The 19,838-nt window shown below is 45.1% G+C and overlaps 1 protein-coding gene across 1 annotated transcript; it reads left to right on the top strand.

The window, feature by feature from the left end:
• Positions 1-5,619: 5,619 nt before the first annotated feature.
• On the top strand, positions 5,620-19,324 carry MINAR1 (membrane integral NOTCH2 associated receptor 1). The gene is made up of 3 exons (XM_001507329.3): positions 5,620-7,974; positions 12,580-12,834; positions 17,441-19,324. Exons 1-3 carry the CDS (start codon positions 5,674-5,676, stop codon positions 17,636-17,638), a joined length of 2,754 nt encoding a protein of 917 aa, XP_001507379.1. The 5' UTR covers positions 5,620-5,673; the 3' UTR covers positions 17,639-19,324.
• The last annotated feature ends 514 nt before the right edge of the window (positions 19,325-19,838 follow it).

Below are 19,838 nucleotides of genomic sequence, written 5' to 3'. Positions count from 1 at the left end.
ATGTTTTATGTGCCTTTATGTGTATATATGTAATTGCATATAAATACATATATATACACACCCCCCCCATATACACACACACACACACAAACACATACATGAATATATATATATATATATCTGATTCTCTTGGTGCATAGGCCTCAGCAAAATCATGACATCAAGAGGGGAAAATGCAAACATTATATATAAAAACATATATGCCTGGTTCACATATGTACACATAAAATATTGCCAGGCATATATGTTTTTATCTTCCTGTAGGTATACATAGACACACACACACGTAAATATTTGCATTTCCCCCTCTTGATGCCATAATTTGACAGACTGATTTTCTGCTGTTGCCTCCCAACCGCATATCTGTGCACTACTATAATAATGATGATATTTTTTAACTATTTTCCAAGGGTTGGGCTAAGGGAAGGGATAGAGAATCACACTGGATGTAGTCCTGATCTCACTTCACTTCTTTGGGCCTCAGTTACCTCAACTGTAAAATGGGGAATTTGATTGTGAACCCCACGTTAGACAGGGACTGTGTCCAACCCGATTTGCTTGTATCTACCCCTTAGTATAGTGCCTGGCACATAGTAAGTGCTTAACAAATACACAGTTATTTTATTTACATGGTATCATAATATAAGACATAAGGAAAGCAGGTAATAATGAAAATAATTGTGGTATTTGTTAAACGCTTACTATGTGCCAGACACTGTATTAATCACTGGGGTAGATACCAGGTAATCAGGTTGGACACAGTCACTGTGCCACATGGGGCTCACATCTTAATCCCCATTTCAGAAATGAGGTAAATGAGGGACAAAGAAGTGAAGTGACTTTCCCAAAGTCAGTGCAGACAAGGGGTGGAGGTGGGATTAGAACCCAGATCCTTCTGCCTCCCAGGCCTGTGCTGTAGGCACTAGGCCATGCTAGCACACTCCCATTTCTGTCATTCAGAATTCATTCATTCATTCATTCATTCAGTCATATTTATTGAGTGCTCACTGTGTGCTGAGCACTGTACTAAGAGCTTGGAAAGTACAATTCAGCAACAAATAGAGACAATCCCTGCCCACAATGGGTTTACAGTCTGGGTCGGTGGGTAGGGGAGGGGGCTGGGGGTGGAACCTGGAGGGGGTGAACCTGAAAATTAGAGTTCCCTGTGTGAAGCAGAAGGCAACAAAGATGGCATGGAGGAGAGGAAACAAACAATTAGAATAATTATGTTTTTTGCTTACTACGTGCCAGGTACTGTACTAAGCACTGGGGTGAACACAAGCAAATCAGGTTGGACAGTCCCTGTTCCACATGGGGCTCACAGTCTTAATCCCCATTTTACAGGTGAGGGAACTGAGGCCCAGAACATTGCAGTGATTGCCCAAGGTCACGCAGAGGACAAGTGGAGGAGCGGGATTAGAACCCATGATCTTCCGACTCCCAGGCCCGTGTTTTATCCACTACGCCGTGCTGCTTCTCAAAACCTTCTGCTAGACAAAAGCTTCTAGGTCACAGCAGGGAAGGAAGGGAGCCATGGGGGAGGAAGGGTACCCCATGAGGTGAACGGATTAGAGTAAGGGAAAGGCTAATTGGAATCTGGAGTTTATTTACAGCTGTTTCCTAATTAAGAACATGCCTGTTGGCTTCATAATCTATTAAAACCCCGTTAAAATAACTAACTGCAGAGCTTGGGTCAAACAGAGAGTGTGCAAGACTCCTGAAGATATGCCTCACTACTGCCTACTAGTAAGGCAGAGAGGAGAGAAGACTCTTATAGTAACAACTGTGCTACTTATTAAGTGCTTACTTTGTGCCAGGCAATGTACCTGCACCCAGAAAGAAACGGGTTCTAATCCCACTCCATCACTAGCCCGCTGTGTGACGTTGGACAAGTCATTTCACTTCTCTGTGACACAGTTCCCTCATCTGGAAAATGAGGATAAAGACTGTGAACCCCAAATGGGACATGGACAGTGTCCAACCTGATTACTTTGTATCTACTCCAGCACATAGAACAGCACCTGACACATAATAAACACTTAACAAATACCATTTTAAAAAATGCTAAGGAGATGCCATAAGATCTCAGAAATTCCACCACTTCCATTCTCTTCAAGGAGAATCTCTCCACCAACTGCTATAGTGGAATGACTGCCCGAAGATTCTCCAATCAGTCATATTGAGCACTTACTATGTGCAGAGTACTGTATTAAGCACTTGGGAGAGCAAAGTGAACAAACTTGGTAGTTACACTCCCTGCCCATAATGAGCTTAAAGTCGAGAGGGGGACACCTCAATTATCAATTATGGATATGTAAATAAGGGCGGGGGGCTGAGGGAGGGGTGAAATAATGGAGAAAATCCAAGTGCAACCAGGTCTTTTTGATTACTCCATGGTGGTATGGCAGGCCTCACTAATGTCAGAGGACTTTCCACATCATTAGCAGACTCAAATAGGCTTATGTACAAATGTTTGGATCTCAGTTACCTCACCTCAGGAAAGGTAACTCCTGGGGGGCTTTAGGGGGGAAATTGGCTACTGTTTTGTGGAAACTTTGGGAGAAAGTTGCCATGTAAATACCAAGCAAAACAGGCAAAATTAAAAGTTAGTGTTTAGTTTCAGTCTTAAGAAAGTATCTATCTGTTCAAATGTGCCATCTGGGACTTTAAGCTTGTTTTGGGTAGGGAATGTGTCTGCTAATTCTGCTGCACTCTCCCAAGTGCTTAGTACAGTGCTCTGCAGATAGTAAGCACTCAATAAATGCTATTGAGTGATGTTCATTGACTGTATCAGCTTTAAAATCTTCAGCCAAGAAAATGTGAAAATGTTCTAAATATGGTGAAACTGGCAAAAAATGGAATTTACTGCAGATTTTATGTATTTTTTGATTTTAGGTACAATTCATAGTAATATGGATCACTAAAATTGCTTTCCTCTCCATCCAAATTCCATCCAAACATTAATCCAAACACTTAACCTGTCCTCCTTTCATTACTGCATCAGCCTCCTTGCTGACCTCCCTGCCTCCTGTCTCTCCCCAGCCCAGTCCATACTTCACTCTGCTGCCTGGATCATTTCTCCACAAAAAATATTCAGTCCATGTTTCCTCAGTCCTCAAGAAGCTCCGGTGGTTGCCCATCCACTTCTGCATCAAACAAAAGCTCCTTACCATAGACTTTAAAGCACTCAATCACCTTGCCCCTAATTTCCTACCTCGACCCAGCCTGCTCATTTTCCTCCTCCACTGCCAACCTTTTCATTGTATTTCCATCTCGTCTATGCTAACCCTTCCCCCACATCCTGCATCTGGCCAGGAACTCCTGCCCTTTTCATGTTTGACAGATATTCACTCTCCCCACCTTCAAAGCCTTATTGAATCCTATGAGATAGGAGATGGGGCGATAACTGGAGGGAGCCGTTGGGTACAGGGAGGGGTTTTTTAGGATGGGGATACCTGAGCATATTGGAAAGCAGAGAGGGGGAAAAAGCCATGGGAGAGTGAACAGTTGAAAATGGCAATCAGGGAATGAAGAAGGGAGGGGGCAACTGCTTGATAACTTATCAAGCAGTTGCGAGGGGAGGGGGTGGGTTTTGAGCGAAGGCAGGTGATCTCCTCTTGAGATACTCCTGGGAAAGATAGGAGAGTTGAAGAGGGACAGAAGGAGAGAGAGATTGGAGAAGATCAGGAGAAATTTTAGGGAGATCACACCTGGTGGTTTGATTTTCTCAATAAAAAATCTGGCCAGACCTCTAGGGTCAAGAGATGAGGGAGGCAGGGGGTTAGGAGGTTTGAGGAGGGAGTTAAACATCTGAAAGAAGCAGTGAGGAAGATGGGCATGGGAGTAAATAAGGATGGAGAAAAAATGTCACCAGGCAGAAAAGCAGGAGTAGTTAAAGCAGGGAAGGATAAACTTGGGGTAGATGCAGTTGGCCAGATATCTGGACCTCTGGCAATAGCGCTCTGTGGCTCGGGCACAGGAATGAAGGAAGTGGACTGTGGAGGTGACCCAGGGCTGTCTGTTAGCGGTATGAGGTCGACGAAGGGATCAAGGAGTGAGTGATTTGAGTTCAGTAGAGAGGGTGTGTTGAGGACATCAATTTGGACATCAAGAGCAGGTAATTTGGGTATGGAGACTGAATGGGGCATGATAACTTGAGAAAATTGGATGGGGTCAAAAGATCAGAGGTTTCTCTTGGGGCACCAGGACACATTTGCGGGGTGGGGATGAGTGGGAGAGAATACAGGTGAGGAGGTCGTGTTTGGAGAGAGGGATTTCAGAGTTGGTGAGGGTAGAGATTGTACAGTGACTAAAGTTGATGAGATCAAGTGGGTGTTCGGGTTGGTGAGCGAGGCAAGTGGGGTGGAGCAGGAGGTCAGTGGAGTTGAGGAGTGATGGAAGGCGGGTGGCGGAAAGGTAGTCAAGAACATGGTCATGGATCTTGAAGCCCCCACGGAGCAATGAAGGGATGCAGAAAGAAGGAATATGAGAAAGGGATTGAAATGGTTTGGAAAATTGGAGATGGGACCTGGGGGGCAGTAGATGACCATGACTAGTACCTGGAATGGGCGGTAGAAGCAGATGAGATCGGCTACCAAGGAAGGGAAGGAGAGGGATAGGGGAGGTGGAATGGTGTTAAAGTGGCAGTGGGAAATGAGAAGGAAGCCAACTCTTCCCTCTTTCCCAGTGAAGCCCTTTCTAGAGTCTATCTCTGCACCGACCCCTCTTCCATGTCCTCTCTCTGGCCTGGAACTCCCTCCCATTCCATAGCCACCAGACCACCACTCTCTCTTCACTTTCAAAGTCTTATTCAAATCTCATCTCCTCCAAGAGGCCTTCCCCTATTTAAGCCCTCGTTTCCCCGACTCCCTCTCCATTTGCATCACCTAAACACTTGGATCTGTACCCTTTGGGCACTGGTTATTGACTATGCCCTCAACCTCACAGCACTTTTGTACTTATCCATAATTTATTTATAATAATAATAATTGTGGTATCTGTTAAGCGTTTACTATTTGCCAGGCACTGTACTAAGGGCTGGGCTGGATACAAGATAATCAGATTGGAAACCGTCCCTGTCCCAAGTGGGGCTCACTGTCTGAATCTCCATTTTACACGTGAGGTAACTGAGGCACAGAGAAGTGAAGTGACTTGCTCAAGGCCACACAGCAGATAAGTGGCAGAGCTGGGATTAGAACCCCTGACTTTCTGACTCCCAGGCCTGTGCTCTATCCACTATGCCATGCTGCTTCCCAGTGGCATATTAATGTCTGTTTCCTTCTCTAGACTGTAAGCCCACTGTGGGCAGGGAACGAGTCTGCTGACTCTGTTGTATTGTACTATTCCAAGCGCTTAGTACAGTGGGCAGGGAATGTGTCTGTTTATTGTTATACTGTACTCTCCCGAGCACTTAGTACAGTGTTCCGCACACAGTAAGCGCTCAACAAATTCCATTGAATGATTGATTGATATCTTTCGGTTGTCTCTTCCCAGATGACTTAAATCCGTCAGCTGCTGTGTAGTTGTGGCTTGCTGTTGGCGATTGATCCGATACACTGTTACAACACCTCAGATGACTTATGATCTTTTAACGTCTTTCTTTGCCCTTGTGTCTTACTGTAGAGCAGGCCTGCAATTTTCAATCTAGACTGCTCCTCTTAGTCTCCGCTCATCATGGACCCCAACCAAGAATCGTCCGTCTTCCTGGTGAAGATTTTGGAGGAGCTGGAAACCAAGCAAAACACAATTTCCTATCAAGATCTGTGCAAGTCACTGTGCGCTCGTTTTGACCTGTCTCAACTTGCCAAACTGAGGAGCGTGCTCTTTTACACCGCCTGTCTCGACCCAAATTTTCCAGCCACTTTATTCAAAGACAAGATGCGATGCAATGTGAACAACAGGCAATCCAAGAAAATCATGGTGGCGGCAGATATTGTCACAATCTTCAACCTGATTCAGATGAACGGGGGTCTGGCCAAGGAAAAGTTACCAACGGCCCGGCAGAAAGTCAGGAAGAAGGAGTCGTTCGAGTCGTGCCGGTCTGACACGGAGGTATGCAGCGCGGTGGACTGTGGGCCCGCTGGTTGTGAACTGAGAGACCGAGAATTCAACCGGGGTTTCTCGTCTAGGAGGTCTTCAAAATGCCGGAAGTTGGACTTCGAAGAGTGCCAGCAACAGAGACAGGACTCAGAAGCCAACTTTCCGTTGAGGGCGAATAAGGAGGTGAAGCGTCGGACGGGTTCTCTAGACAGACTGCAGGCCCTGGTCTCCTATTCCATCGCCACCTCTCAGCCATGTGAGATGCAGAGAACTTATTTTCCCATGAACATCGAGAACGACTCCATCTCAGAGCAAAACTCCTTGTCTGTCAACCCAGAGCTCAGAGGGAGCTTTGTGACCCACGAGGAGCCATTTGCGGTGCCGTCATGTGTCCAGAAAAGAAACATATTCAAAGAAGATTTTCACAACCTCATAGCCATCTCTCCCAGTTTAGTACCTCCTGGGCAAAAAGTCGAGGATGGAGGCGGAGAACCCCGGTCCAAGAAGGAATCCCAGAAGCCTCCCTCCTTCAATCACAGCTTTGAGCTGCCCTACAGCTCCCGGTATCTGAATGCCGTTTATTCCCCGATCCCTGACAAAAGGCGGGCAAAGCACGAAAGTTTAGATGACCTCCAAGCCTCCACTTACTTTGGACCCACCACACTGCTGGGGAATCAGGAAACCAAGCAGTGGCCAGGGAAGGCAAGCAAACAGACTGCCTGGCCAGTGAAAAGCTGGAGCTTAAACACCGAGGAGGTCCCTGACTTTGAGAGGTCTTTTTTCAGTCGGAAACCAGTCGAAGAGAAGCTGCGGTACGCTAGCCCCAGTGGCCAGCCATCCAATTTTGCAGCTCCGGACAGACACCAGCCCTACCTAAACCCAAAGGATCATCAGCAGCCAGTTCCCCCTGGAAGTTACGCTCTGAAGCATATCCGAACCAAGTCCAAAGATATCCCCCTGGACTTAGAGACAGAGGAGGCCATCAAGACATTTAAAGATAAAGGCATCAACTGTCCCTCTGTCCAGCTGAGGACCGTCGACCAGACGAGTAGCGTAGGGACGCAGACTGACCAACAGGTGCTAGACCAATCCGGCCAAGGGGAAGATCCAGACCCTCCGGGACAGGGTCAGTTTGGAGAGAGGCGCTCAACGAAGCCGGTGGATGAGGACTCGGAAATTGTGAGCGACGACATCAGCGACATTTTCCGGTTTCTCGACGACATGAGCATCAGCGGCTCGACGGGCCTGATCCAGTCGTCCTGCTGCAACAGCACGGGGTCTCTGTCTCAAGTAAACAAATCAGAGTGTGACAGCTCCCCTGAACACAACCTAGCCAAGGGCACCGCCGGAAGTTCTAGCCACAAGGCGGACAAGCTGGCCAGAATGGACAACGGCCACCCTGGAGATGAACTGAAGGCCAGCGTCTGCAAACTCGTGCTAAGGATTGGCGAGATAGAAAAGAAGCTCGAATCGCTCTCTGGGGTCCGAGAGGAAATATCCCAGGTCTTAGGCAAATTAAACCGTCTGGATCAAAAGATTCAGCAACCCGAGGAGGTCAGCGTTCAGATCGATCTGAATTCCTTAACAAGTGAAGTGCAGTCTGAGGATGGTCCTTCTCTGCAGATGTTCCAGAAGCACCGCGACTCACCCGGATCCCCTCTGGAGAACAATCCCGACTGGTGTTGTTCCGATGCCAGCGGGAGTAACACTGATAGCCTACGAGTTAAGGCTTTAAAAAAGAGTCTTTTTACTCGGAGGTCCTCCAGATCGCTGACTGAGGAGAACAGCGCCACTGAATCCAAAATAGCAAGTATTTCCAATTCCCCCAGGGACTGGAGAACAGTCACGTACACCAACCAGGCGGGCCTTGGGGAAGGAGAGATGAAAGAAAGAAGTGCCGGTGAAAATAAAGACTGGCTGAGGAAATCGAAAGAGGTAATTTCATTACTTGTCTGCTGTGTGACCTTGGGCAAATCACTTTACTTCTCTGGGGCTCAATTCCCTCATCTGTAAAATGGGGATTAAGTCTGAGAGCCCAGTGTGGGACAGGGAATGTGTCCAACCTGATTACCTTGTATCTACTCCAGCGCTTAGAACAGTACTTGGCAGGTAGTAAGCATTTAGCAGTACCCTTATTGTTATCATTATTATTATTAATAAATCCTTTCACTGCAAATGGAGATGAGCTGTAAAATTTGCCCTGCTCTTCTTGGAAACCTCATCATTCCCAAATATTCTTTTGTAGCTTGGGTTCCATTTGCCTTCCCCGATTTTCCTGGCTGAGGAAGATAATGACTCCTATACTAAATGGTCATTCAGTCAATCAATCGATCAGTCGTATTTATTGAATGCTCGCTGTGTGTAGGGCCCTGTAATAAGTGCTTGGGAGACTATAATATAACAATATATATTTAGCTGCACTAAGGGTCTGTGGGGTGGATGCAGTCAGAAAAAAAGCGCAACATAGACCCCGAGTGAGCCTGCATGAACCCAGGGAATCATAGGCCTGAGCTTTTCTGGAAATAAATGCCTAAGAAAATCTCTTGATGCAGCCTATACTTGCTTAAAAAGCAATAATTTCAGTGGTCTGGCAAAAGATGTGAGATTTCATGAAAAGTTTGATTTATCTAAGGTCATTCTGTGATGCCAGCTAGGGTAGACAAAACACAAGAGATGGGAAATGTCTGTCTCTCTCTCTAGACTGTAAACTCGCTGTGGGCAGAGAATGCGTCTGCTTTATTGTTATATCGTACTCTCCCAAGCACTTAGTACAGTGCTGTGCCCATAGTGAATCCTCAATAAATACAATTAATTGAAAACACCGTTTCTTTTTCAGTGGAAATATGGTGGCGTTTCTTATGTAGCTTTCAAACAAGATGAATCTACCACAAAATGCTGGATTGCACTGCAAGGAACAGTGCATAATCAGTTCACTGTCCACCCACTGCTTTGGGAATGACTGCTTGGTATTTCCCACTGTATATCCATAGTCTCAGATCTTCCCTGCTTTCAAAGTTCTCATTTCTATGGCAGGGCCACCAATCAAGGCCACACCTTGTTTTCCTTGGCTTTCACAGAGGTGAAAAGTCCTGCGGTTGGTTCAGTTGAGAAAACACTGATCTGGGAATCAGGAGACCTGGAATCCAGTCCTGGCCCCACCTTGACCTGACTGACATGGGTCAAGACTGCCTGTGGACAAGGAATGTGTCCGTTTCTTGTTCATTCATTCATTCAGCCATATTTATTGAGCGCTTAATGTGTGCAGAACACTGTACTAAGCACCTGGGAGAGTACAACAATAAACAGACACATTCCCTGCCCACAGACAGGTTTACAGTATAGGCAGGGGTGAGACAGACATTAATATAAAAAAAATCACCAATATGTACCTAACTGCTGTGGGGCTGGGAGGCAGGGAAAACAATGCAGAAAGGAGTGTGAAAAGAGGAAAGGGGGAGCTTAGTCGGGGAAGGTCTCCTGGAGGAGATGTGCTTTCCATAAGACTTTGAAGCATGGGAGAATAACTGTCTTTCAGATTTGAGGAGGCAGGGCATTCCGGGCCAGAGGCAGGATGTGGGCTAGGTGTCGGTGGTGAGATAGGTGAGATGGAGGCACAGTGAGAAGGTTGGCATTAGAGAAGCAAAGTGTACAGGCTGGGCTGTAGAAGGAGAGTAGTGAGGTGAGGTAGGAGGGGGCAAGCTGGTGAACTGCTTTATAGCCAGTGGTGAGGAGTTTCTGTTTGAAGTGGAGATGGATGGGCAAACATTGGAGTGTTTTGAGGAGTGGGGTGACATGTCATGAACAATTTTGTAGAAAAATGATCCAGGCAGCAGAGTGAAGTAGGGACTGGAGTGGGGAGAGGCAGGAAGCTGGGAGGTCAGGAAGGAGGCTGATGCAATAATTCAGGCAGGATAGGACATTAACGTGCATTAATTTGGTAGCAGTTGGGATGGAGAGGAAAGGGCAGGTTATACTCTCCCAAGTGCTTAGTACTGTGCTCTGCACACAGTAAGCGTTCGATAAATAGGACTATTTGTTCACTGCACCCTGAGCCCCAGAGGAAATCTGACCGACAGGGTGAGACAGAGCAAATGGTGTCATGCAAGCCACTAGCACTATAATGAACTCCTCTGCACAGGTTCTCTGTCCTGAAATCTCAGACCGAGGCTCGTCCGTTGTTCCTAAGGGGAGACTCCATCATTACAGAGGTAACAGAAATAAAGAACACAGATATCTGGATCTGCTGGGCAAGTATGCATGTTCTGGAAAAGTCTGCACACTGAGTTTTGAGGATAAACTGGAATGGAGATGGGAAAATTTTTGAAGATATTGTTTTCCCCAAGTCTCAATTTTTTTTTTATGGTATTTGTTAAGTGCTTACTATGTGCCAGGCACTGTACCAAGTGCTGGGGTACCTATGAGATAATTAGGTTGAACACAGTCCACGCCCCACGTGGGGCTCACAGCCTTAATCCCCTTTTTCCAGATGAGGAAACTGAGGCCCAGAGAAGTTAGGGGACTTGTCCAAGGTCACCCAGCAGACAAGTGGCAGAGCAGGGATTTGAATCCAGGTCTTTCTGATTCCCAGGTCTGTGTTCTATTCACTAGGCCATGCCACTTCTTAGCATGAGTGGTGTGCTTACTTCTGGCTCCTCTCTTTTGTTGCTTTTCTTCTCATTCCTCTTTAATAGCCCTGAAGATTCCATCTGGGCTGGGTAAAAGCTCCTACATTTTCTTTTGAAGGGATCTTTAGGCTACACACATCGCATAAATCAAACCATATGATCTTCAGAGCATGCAAAAACTGACTTTGGAGGAGAAGGGAGAGGAGAACCAATGAGATGAGAACAGAACTGTAATTGGGATTGTGGGGAGGGATCATGTTTGTTTATTGTTATATTGTACTGTCCCAAGAGCTTAGTACAGTGCTTCGCACACAGTAAGCACTCAATAAATACTATTGAATGTGAGGAGGCAAGGGCTGAAGAAGGGAAGAGAAGCTAGTTGGGTTGACTGAGATCTACAGAGGAGGTGTCAAAAGACCCAAGAAACTCCATCATTTGGGCACAAATCTAGTCTTTATCATATTCTAGTATTTCCCTATCTACAATTCTTTTTGATGTCGGCCTCCGCCAGTAGACCGTGAGCTCCTTGTGGGTCATGTCTGCCAACTCTGCTTTTTTGTTCTCTCCAAAGCATTTAAACAGCAAGCTCTCAATAACAATAATAATAATAATTAATTATGGTATTTTTAAGCACTTACTATGTTCCAAGCACTGTTCTAAACACTGAGGCAGATACAAGGTAATCAGGTTGTCCCATGTGGGGTTCACAGTCTTAATCCCCATTTTACAGATGAGGTAACTGAGGCACAGAGAAGTTAGGGGACTTGTCCAAGGGGACTTGTCACCCAGCAGACAAGTGGCAGAGCAAGGATTTGAACCCAGGGCCTTCTGATTCACCAGTCTGTGCTCTGTCCACTAAGCCACAAATAATTACCATTAATCGACTGATTGATTCTAGACTTTTTCCCCTTTCCCCAGCCCGAGTAATACTGCTTACAGTTTCCACTTTCAGACTCTGATTACAAGTCAGTAAAGGTTGTTGAGTTGGGCATATAAGTGTTGGTTCATTCCTATTCAGCCATAGTCAATAATCTGTCCAGTAATGTATAGGGGGAGATTAGTGTGGAAAGAGCCTAGACCTGGGATTCAGAGGGACCTGGGTTCTAATTCTGGCTCCACCACCTGTCTGCTGTGTGACCTTGGCAAGTCACTTTCCTTCTCTGGGCCTCAGTTACCGCACCTGGAAAATGGGGATTAAGATTATGAGCCCTATGAGGACAGGGACTGCGTCCAACCTGGTTATCTTGTATCTACTCCAGTGCTTAAAACAGGGCCTGGCACATTGTAAGTGCTTAACAAATATCATAAAAAATATGCAGTAGTCTAGCTGCAGTATGAACTGAGCTTGGACTAGAGTGTTAGTCATTTGAGCAGAAAGGAAGACATGAACCTGGGATGTGTCCTGTAGGAAGAGCCAGCAGGATCTGGCATCCTCTCAGTTGTACACATTTTAATTTTTGAGGCCCTAATTTAATGTATTTGTTTTTCAAATGCCATCAAGTCATTTCTGATTCATAGAGACTTTATGGACTTTATCCGTAGAGTTTTCTTGATTAAAAAAAATACAGAAGTGGTTTACCACTATCTTCTTCCATGCAATAAAACTCAAGCCTCTGCCATTGTCTTTGATCAATATTTTGATCACTTTGACTCTTTCCCATGCTGCTGCTTCTCAGCACAGGTGAATCACCTTTGATGCTTTGGCTTAGCCCTTTCCATTCTGGGTAACCCTGGTGAGAGAATATCTCTCAGTGGCATAGCTCTAAGCTTCACTGGCGTACACAAACTCTCCTGCCATGAGAAGGTGTTGATTCACTGGAGATAATTTAATGTATATAGATACCAAAACTGGAGAAGTTACATTGCCTTTGATCTATTTACCCCTTTCTTGGAATTCTTTGCACTCTTATTGCAGGTAGACCAGCAGTACGGAATTCCTCAGCCACACCGAATATCTAAGCAGTCAAAAGATGGTTTCCTGATCGAACAAGTCTTTAGTCCTCAACCGTATCCTGCGTCTCTCAAGTCACACCTGAAAAGCAACCCAGGGTACACGGACATGAGACTGACTGACCTGGCTGAAGTGAAACGAGTACAGCCATCCTGGACCCTGGAGGAATACACACGGAACTCCAGTGACAAGGGGAAGCTGAGTGCTTTGGATCTGCAGGTGAGGCCTGATTTTACCTTGCAGTCATGCGAGATGCTGATGGGAAGACTTTTAACTAGTTTGGTGATTTCATAGTGTTAGCAGGACTAACTCAGTGATTCTGAGCTCTTCAGCCTACTAGCATCTGTGGGAAGCAGTGTAATACTAATAATAATAATGATGATGGTATTTGTTAAGCACTTACTATGAGCCAAGCACTGTTGTAAGTGCTGGGGTAGATACAAGGTAATCAGGGTGTCCCATGTGGGGCTCACAGTCTTAATCCCCATTTTACAGATGAGGCAGTTGAGGCACAAAGAAGTTAAGTGACTTGCCCAAAGTCACACAGCAGAGCCAGGATTAGAACCCACAATCTCTGACTCTCAAACCCGTGCTCTTTTCACTAAGTCACGCTGCTTCTCGATAGCTCACGGACCGGGAAGGCAGAGGACCTGGACTCTGATCCCGGCTCCGCCACTCACCTGCTGTGGGACTTAGAGCAAGTCACTTTGCTTCTTTGTGCCTCAGTTACCTCATGCTCACATAGCAGATATGTTGTGGAGCGGGGATTATAACTTAGGTCCTTCCGACTCCCAGGCCCATGATCTATCCATTCATTCATTCATTCATTTATTCATTCAGTCCTTGACTACTCTCTCATTCATGCCACACATCCCCCCTTTTCACCTCCCCTCAGCTAAGCCCCCTTTTCCCCCTTTCCCTCTGCTCCTCCCCCCTCCTTTCCCCTCCCCTCAGCACTGTGCTCGACCACTCATTTGTATATATTTTTATTACCCTATTTATTTTGTTAATGAGGTGTACATCCCCTTGATTCTATTCATTGCTATTGTTTTTGTCTGTCTGTCTCCCCCGATTAGACTGTAAGCCCATCAGTGGGCAGGGATTGTCTCTATCTGTTGCCGAATTGTCCATTCCAAGCGCTTAGTACAGTGCTCTGCACATAGTAAGCGCTCAATAAATACTATTGAATGAATGAATGAACAGCCAATCCGTCATTAAAACCTGCCAGTCTCACCTTCACAACATCGCCAAGATCCGCCCTTTCCTCTCCAACTAAACTGCTACCTTGCTGGTACAATTCTTCATAATATCTGACTGGATAGAAGCACCATGGCTCAGTGGAGAGAGCCTGGGCTTGGGAGTCAGAGGTCAGGGGTTTGAATCCTGGCTCTGCCACTTGTCAGCTGTGTGACTGTGAGCAAGTCACTTAACTTCTCTATTCCTCAGTTACCTCATCTGTAAAATGGGGATAAAGACTGTGAGCCTCACATGGGATGGGACAACCTGATTACCCTGTATCTACCCCAGCGCTTAGAACAGTGCTCTGCACATAGTAAACGCTTAACAAATACCAACATTATTATTATTTTTATCTGCAAAATGATGATTGAGATTGTGAGCCCCATTGGAGACAAGGACTGTGTTCATTGTGATTTGCTTGTATCCATCATAGTGCTTGACATGTTCTAAGCACTTAACAAATACCACATTGAAGCCTCCCCCCTATTTCTTAGTCTAACTTACAATAATAAGAATAATAAGAATAGTATGTTGGTATTTGTTAAGCACTCATTATGTGCAAAGCACTGTTCTAAGCGCTGAGGGGGATAGAAGGTGATCAGGTTGTCCCTCATGGGGCTCACAGTCTTCATCCCCATTTTACAGATGAGGTAACTGAGGCCCAGAGAAGTGAAGTGACTTGCCTCAAGTCACACAGCTGACAAGCGGCAGAGCCGGGATTAAAACCCCATGACCTCTGACTCCCAGGCCGATGCTCTTTCCATTGAGCCACGGTGCTTCTCTAAGCACTTCTAAGCACCTCTAAGTACCTTTTTGTATTTCTAAGCAGGGAGAACAGGGTGATTTAAAAGATAGGTGGATATCGCACTGAGTTACTGCCTACTTCCGGATTAGATGTGCAATTGTTAGTTATGTTGGAAATAGAGTCTAATGTTTGATCTTAAAATGCAAGACAAACTGTTTAATGAAACACAAGCTGATTTCTCCTTCCACATGGAGAATGTGGGTTTAAACACATTTTCTGTAGCCAACATATGGCTGCACATATCGACTCAGTCTCCATTTGTAGCAGTGAATGCATTACTGTGAGCCCGTCACTGGGCAGGGATTGTCTCTATCTGTTGCCAAATTGTACATTCCAAGTGCTTAGTACAGTGCTTTGCACATATTAAGTGCTCAGTAAGTGCTATTGAATGAATGAAATTACTGTACAGTATGGCCTAATGGATAGAGCACAGGCCTGGGAATTAGTAGGACAAGGGTTCTGATCCCAGATCCACCACATCTGCTATGTGACCCTGGGCAAGTCACTTCATTTCCCTGGGCCTCCGATACCTTATCTGTAAAATGGGGGTTAAGACAATGAGCCCCAAGTGGGACAGGGACTGTATCCAACCCTATTAGCTTGTGTCTACTCCAGCGCTTAGTGCCTCGCACTTAGTGAGCATTTAACAAATATCACAGCTATTATTATTATCATCATCAGTTCATGCAGGTTCTGAGTTGCCCATGCCCCAGTGGGACCTGAATTTCCCATCATATCTTCCCAGCTTTGGCTGCTTCTTTGACATATCCAATTACTTCTCTAGCACTACATTGCAAGAGGAAAGGAATCAATTAATCAGCTCTGCAGGAAGGAGTACCAGGAAAGATATTCCATGGACCTGTGAATCTTTGGATTGTGGGAGCCAAAATTAGCCTGCCCAAAACTGCCCTGCAGTTTTGGAAATCTGGGCGGTGTGTAGGTTTTTATTTGCAAGACTTGCCCTAAAATACTCCATCTACACAATCCAAAAGCAGCTTGCTACATGGTAACCACTGTGCTAAGCTCTGGGTTGTACAATCGGTGGCCTAATGGAAAGAATATGGGATTAGGAGGCCGAAGACCTGGGTTCTAGTCCAGGCTCCACTATTTGCCTCCTGTGTGACTTTGCACCTGAGTTCCTGGACCTCCGTTTCCTTAACTGTAAAATGGAGATAAAATATCTATTCTCCCTCTGAGGTTGTGAGCCCTGTATGGAAGAGAGACTCTGACCCTTCTGGTTGTCTTGTGTCAACCCCAGTGCTTGATATAGTGCTTGGCACATAGTAGATGCTTATCCCGGCTCTGCGGCTCATCAGCTGTGTGACTTTGGGCAAGTCATTTAGCTTCTCTGTGCCTCAGTTACCTCATCTGTAAAATGGGCATTAAGACTGTGAGCCCCACGAGGGACAACCTGATCACCTTGTATCCTCCCCAGCGCTTAGAACAGTGCTTTGCACATAGTAAGCGCTTAACAAATGCTATCATTATTATTATTATTAATAAAAACAATAGGCCACAAGAAGCAGCGTGGCTTAGTGGATAGGCTTGAGAGTCAGAAGGGCCTGGGTTCTGCCATTCGTCTACTGTGTGACTTTGGGCAAGATGCTTAACTTCTCGGGGCCTCAGTTCTCTCATCTGCAAAATGGGGATTAAGACTGTGAGCCCTATGTGGGACAGGGACTGTATCCAACTGATTTGCTTGGATACACCCCAGAACTTAGAACGGTGCCTGGCATACGGTAAGCACTTAACAAATGTCAGTTATTATCATCATTAATATTATGCTTGTTGACTGAGTGACTGTTGTGGGTACAGAAGTTTATTAGTTGCCTGAATTAATTGAGGCTCCCCCACTTGTCTGCTCTGTGACCTCGGGCAAGTCACTTCACTTCTCTGGGCCTCAGTTACTTCATCTGTAAAATGGGGATCAAGACTGTGAGCCCCATATGGAACAGGGACTGTGTCCAACCTGATTAACTTGTATCGACTCTAGTGCTTAGAACAGTGCCTGGCACATAGAAGCGCTTAACAAATACCATAATAACCAAACAAAAAAACCTCCAGGACCAGGTGCAAGGACTTCTCAATTGCCCTTGCAGTTTAGACCTTCCTGTTTGAAACGTTTAATAATAATAATGTTGGTATTTGTCAAGCGCTTACTATGTGCAGAGCACTGTTCTAAGCGCTGGGGTAGACACAGGGGAATCAGGTTGTCCCACGTGGGGCTCACAGTCTTAATCCCCATTTTACAGATGAGATAAATGAGGCACAGAGAAGTTAAGAGACTTGCCCACAGTCACACAGCTGACATGTGGCAGAGCTGGGATTCGAACTCATGACCTCTGACTCCAAAGCCCGTGTTCTTTCCACTGAGCCATAGTTTAAATGATTGCATGGACATAGCATGGGGTGTGACTAATAACATCACATATCCATGTCTGTCATTTATTTCTATTAATTTGTTTCCCCCTCTAGATTATAATCTCACTGTGGGCAGACAATGTGTCTGTTGTTCTGTTGTACTCTTCCAAGCACTTACTACATTATTCTGCACCTAGTAAGCACTCAGTAAATATGATTGATTGAATGAATAAATGAAAATTCATGGCATTGGTAGGACAGGGAGGCATAACCTGCCTCAATCAAAGGTAAGAGATTGTAGGATATGCCGTCTTTATCTCAGAAGTTAACCCGTCATGGAATTTAACTTTTAGAAGCCCTGGAGCTGAGTAGTTTGACAGATTCCCAAATTTTCATCTTGGCTTTTCTTTTCCATTTTAGACTCAAGAATCCTTAAATCCAAACAACCTAGAATATTGGATGGAAGATATCTATACCCCAGGCTATGATTCTTTACTGAAGCGTAAAGAAGCCGAATTCAGAAGAGCAAAGGTCTGCAAGATTGCCGCGCTGATTTCGGCAGCCATTTGTACAGTTATCCTGGTCATTGTCGTCCCCATTTGTACCATGAAATCGTGAATCCAGGAAGAGTCTGTGGATGCAGCAGCAGATGGCAAGATTCCGACTTTCTTCTGCGTTTCAACCTCTCGTGGTAAAACCGTAATGATTTGCTGGATTGGTTGGGAATATCAGGGGGACTTTTCCGTAAGAAATGAAGATGATTTTTGGCATCAATACAGTTCGTTAGAAAAGAATCTGGCTAATGTTAGCGCTGTTCAATTTTTATGCATTTTTAGAAGTGCAATATTTTTCTTATGACTATTACCATGTTTTAGGGCAGAAACTAACTGAATTCTAAGCAAAAAAGCAAAGGGCGCTTTTGACTTTTGTGACATTCTAATGAAATCAAGCAGTGGCAAGCGTATTTTTGAGGATGAAGACATTCGATATGTGTCTTATTTGGGGTTCCAGGGAAATACTGAAACGTGAAAAACATGAATGTAATGAATTGTTTTTTCAGGATTATCTCTCAATTGGTATATAAAAGTGGGTTGTGAATTCACTCTAAAGGACTTCCTGCCAATACCTGTTTTGAGGGGGTTCTGATTTCTCATTCACAGACCTTTAGACCTTCCATTATTGTGCCATAATACTTATATCATTTCCTCAGCTGGCCATAGCTCTGTTTCTGTCATTGAATAAAACCCTCGTGGGGAACTGAGTGAGGAGATAGGTAAAATGGGGCAGACTGACACCTTCAAAGTCTGTTCTTATTAGGCTGATGTGTTGAATTTGCGATTGCCTAACCTGCTCCTGTCTTCCCCCCAACCACAACAAGAAAAACGGGGATTTTTCAAACCATCCCAGAGCTTCAGCTGCCTACCCCCTAAGCTACCACTAGCAAATTCCAATCGCCTCAAGGCCGGTGTCTTCATTTCAACACCCCCTCCGAGCCTAACACTCTTGTTTCTTTCAGAGGAAATCTGAAAAGATTGTCACCCGTCCTGGTGCCTTGTAGAACAACGAATGAGCTTTAATATTTTAAATCCATAAGTTGATTAATAGATTTCTAACTCGTCTTGAGTGATTCTGCATGCATAATGAGTGATGCTTGATCTCATCCACCCCAGCTGAGGATTTCATTATAGCCCCGGTGACAATAATATTCCACACCTTTTAGTAGGCCAACCATAGTCTGCCTCACCAGCTCATTGCATTCTTTGTAACCCTGCTGAACAAGATACAAACGTCACCCATCAGTGCTCTGTTTTTGAACAAATACTATAGCGAATGGTGCTTTAATGAAACAACTTCGCTGCCACAATGGATTACAGGGTTAGCATTTGAAGGACTGTGACACAGATGCAATGCATTACTCTGTCTTGTCCCAGTAAATACCTGTGAAATTGCTTTGGAAACTAATCGAAAATTAAGAGATCAATAGGAGACTTTGTTTCCTTTGTGTTCAAATCCTTAATAATAAGGTTTAACTTCCTATCTTGGTTCAACTTCCTGCAGGGTGAACTCAAAGATGATGCAATTCATCAGGGAATTAGGTCTGGGTAAACTTCTCCAGGTAATATTTATTGAGCGCTTGCTGTGTGCAAAGCACCATACTAAGCACTTAGCACCGTACTAAGTGCTATGGGTTTCCAGGTGCCAAAACACCCTGCAAAGAGCAGGGGCGAGATACAAAGTATTCAGATCAATCACCGGGCTTGTTCTGCATGGGGCTCACAATCTACGAGCTATGGAGGCAAGTATCTTTTCCCCATTTCTAAGGCGAGGAAATGTTCCTACCAACTCTGTTATACTATACTCTCCCAAGTACTTAATACTTGGTGCTCTGCCCAAAGTAAGTACTCAATAAATTCGATCGACTGACTGACAAATATAAATGGCAGCTGAGGACCAAAGTCAAATGTTATTCATAATAATAATAATGATGGTATTTGTTAAGCACTTACTATATGTCAAGTACTGTTCTTAGATACTACCATCTAGCAGTGTGGCTTAGTGGATGAGCCATGGGCCTAGGAATCAGAGGTCTGGGGCTATAATCCCATCTCCACCACTTCTCTCCTGTGTGACTTGGGCAAGTCACTTCATTTCTCTGGGCCTCTGTTACCCCATCTGTAAAATGGGGATTCAGTCCTACTCTCTCCTACTGAGAGTGTGAGCCCCATGTGGTACAAGAAATGGGTTCAATCTGATTACCTTGTATCTACCCCAGTGCTTAGAACAGTGTTTGGCATAAAGTAAGTGCTTAACAAGTATC

The sequence above is a fragment of the Ornithorhynchus anatinus genome, chromosome 5, assembly GCF_004115215.2.
Source record: "Ornithorhynchus anatinus isolate Pmale09 chromosome 5, mOrnAna1.pri.v4, whole genome shotgun sequence".
In the NCBI taxonomy this organism is placed as follows: Eukaryota; Metazoa; Chordata; class Mammalia; order Monotremata; family Ornithorhynchidae; genus Ornithorhynchus; species Ornithorhynchus anatinus.
Note: the sequence above shows the minus strand (reverse complement) of the source record. Positions and strands in the feature narration are given on the sequence as shown.

Coding starts and splice junctions, on each gene's coding strand:
- MINAR1 (XM_001507329.3), top strand. CDS start 5,674: ATGGACCCCAACCAAGAATCGTCCGTCTTCCTGGTGAAGATTTTGGAG. Junction 7,975..12,579: donor GGCTGAGGAAATCGAAAGAG/GTAATTTCATTA, acceptor CTCTTATTGCAG/GTAGACCAGCAGTACGGAAT. Junction 12,835..17,440: donor TGAGTGCTTTGGATCTGCAG/GTGAGGCCTGAT, acceptor TTTCCATTTTAG/ACTCAAGAATCCTTAAATCC.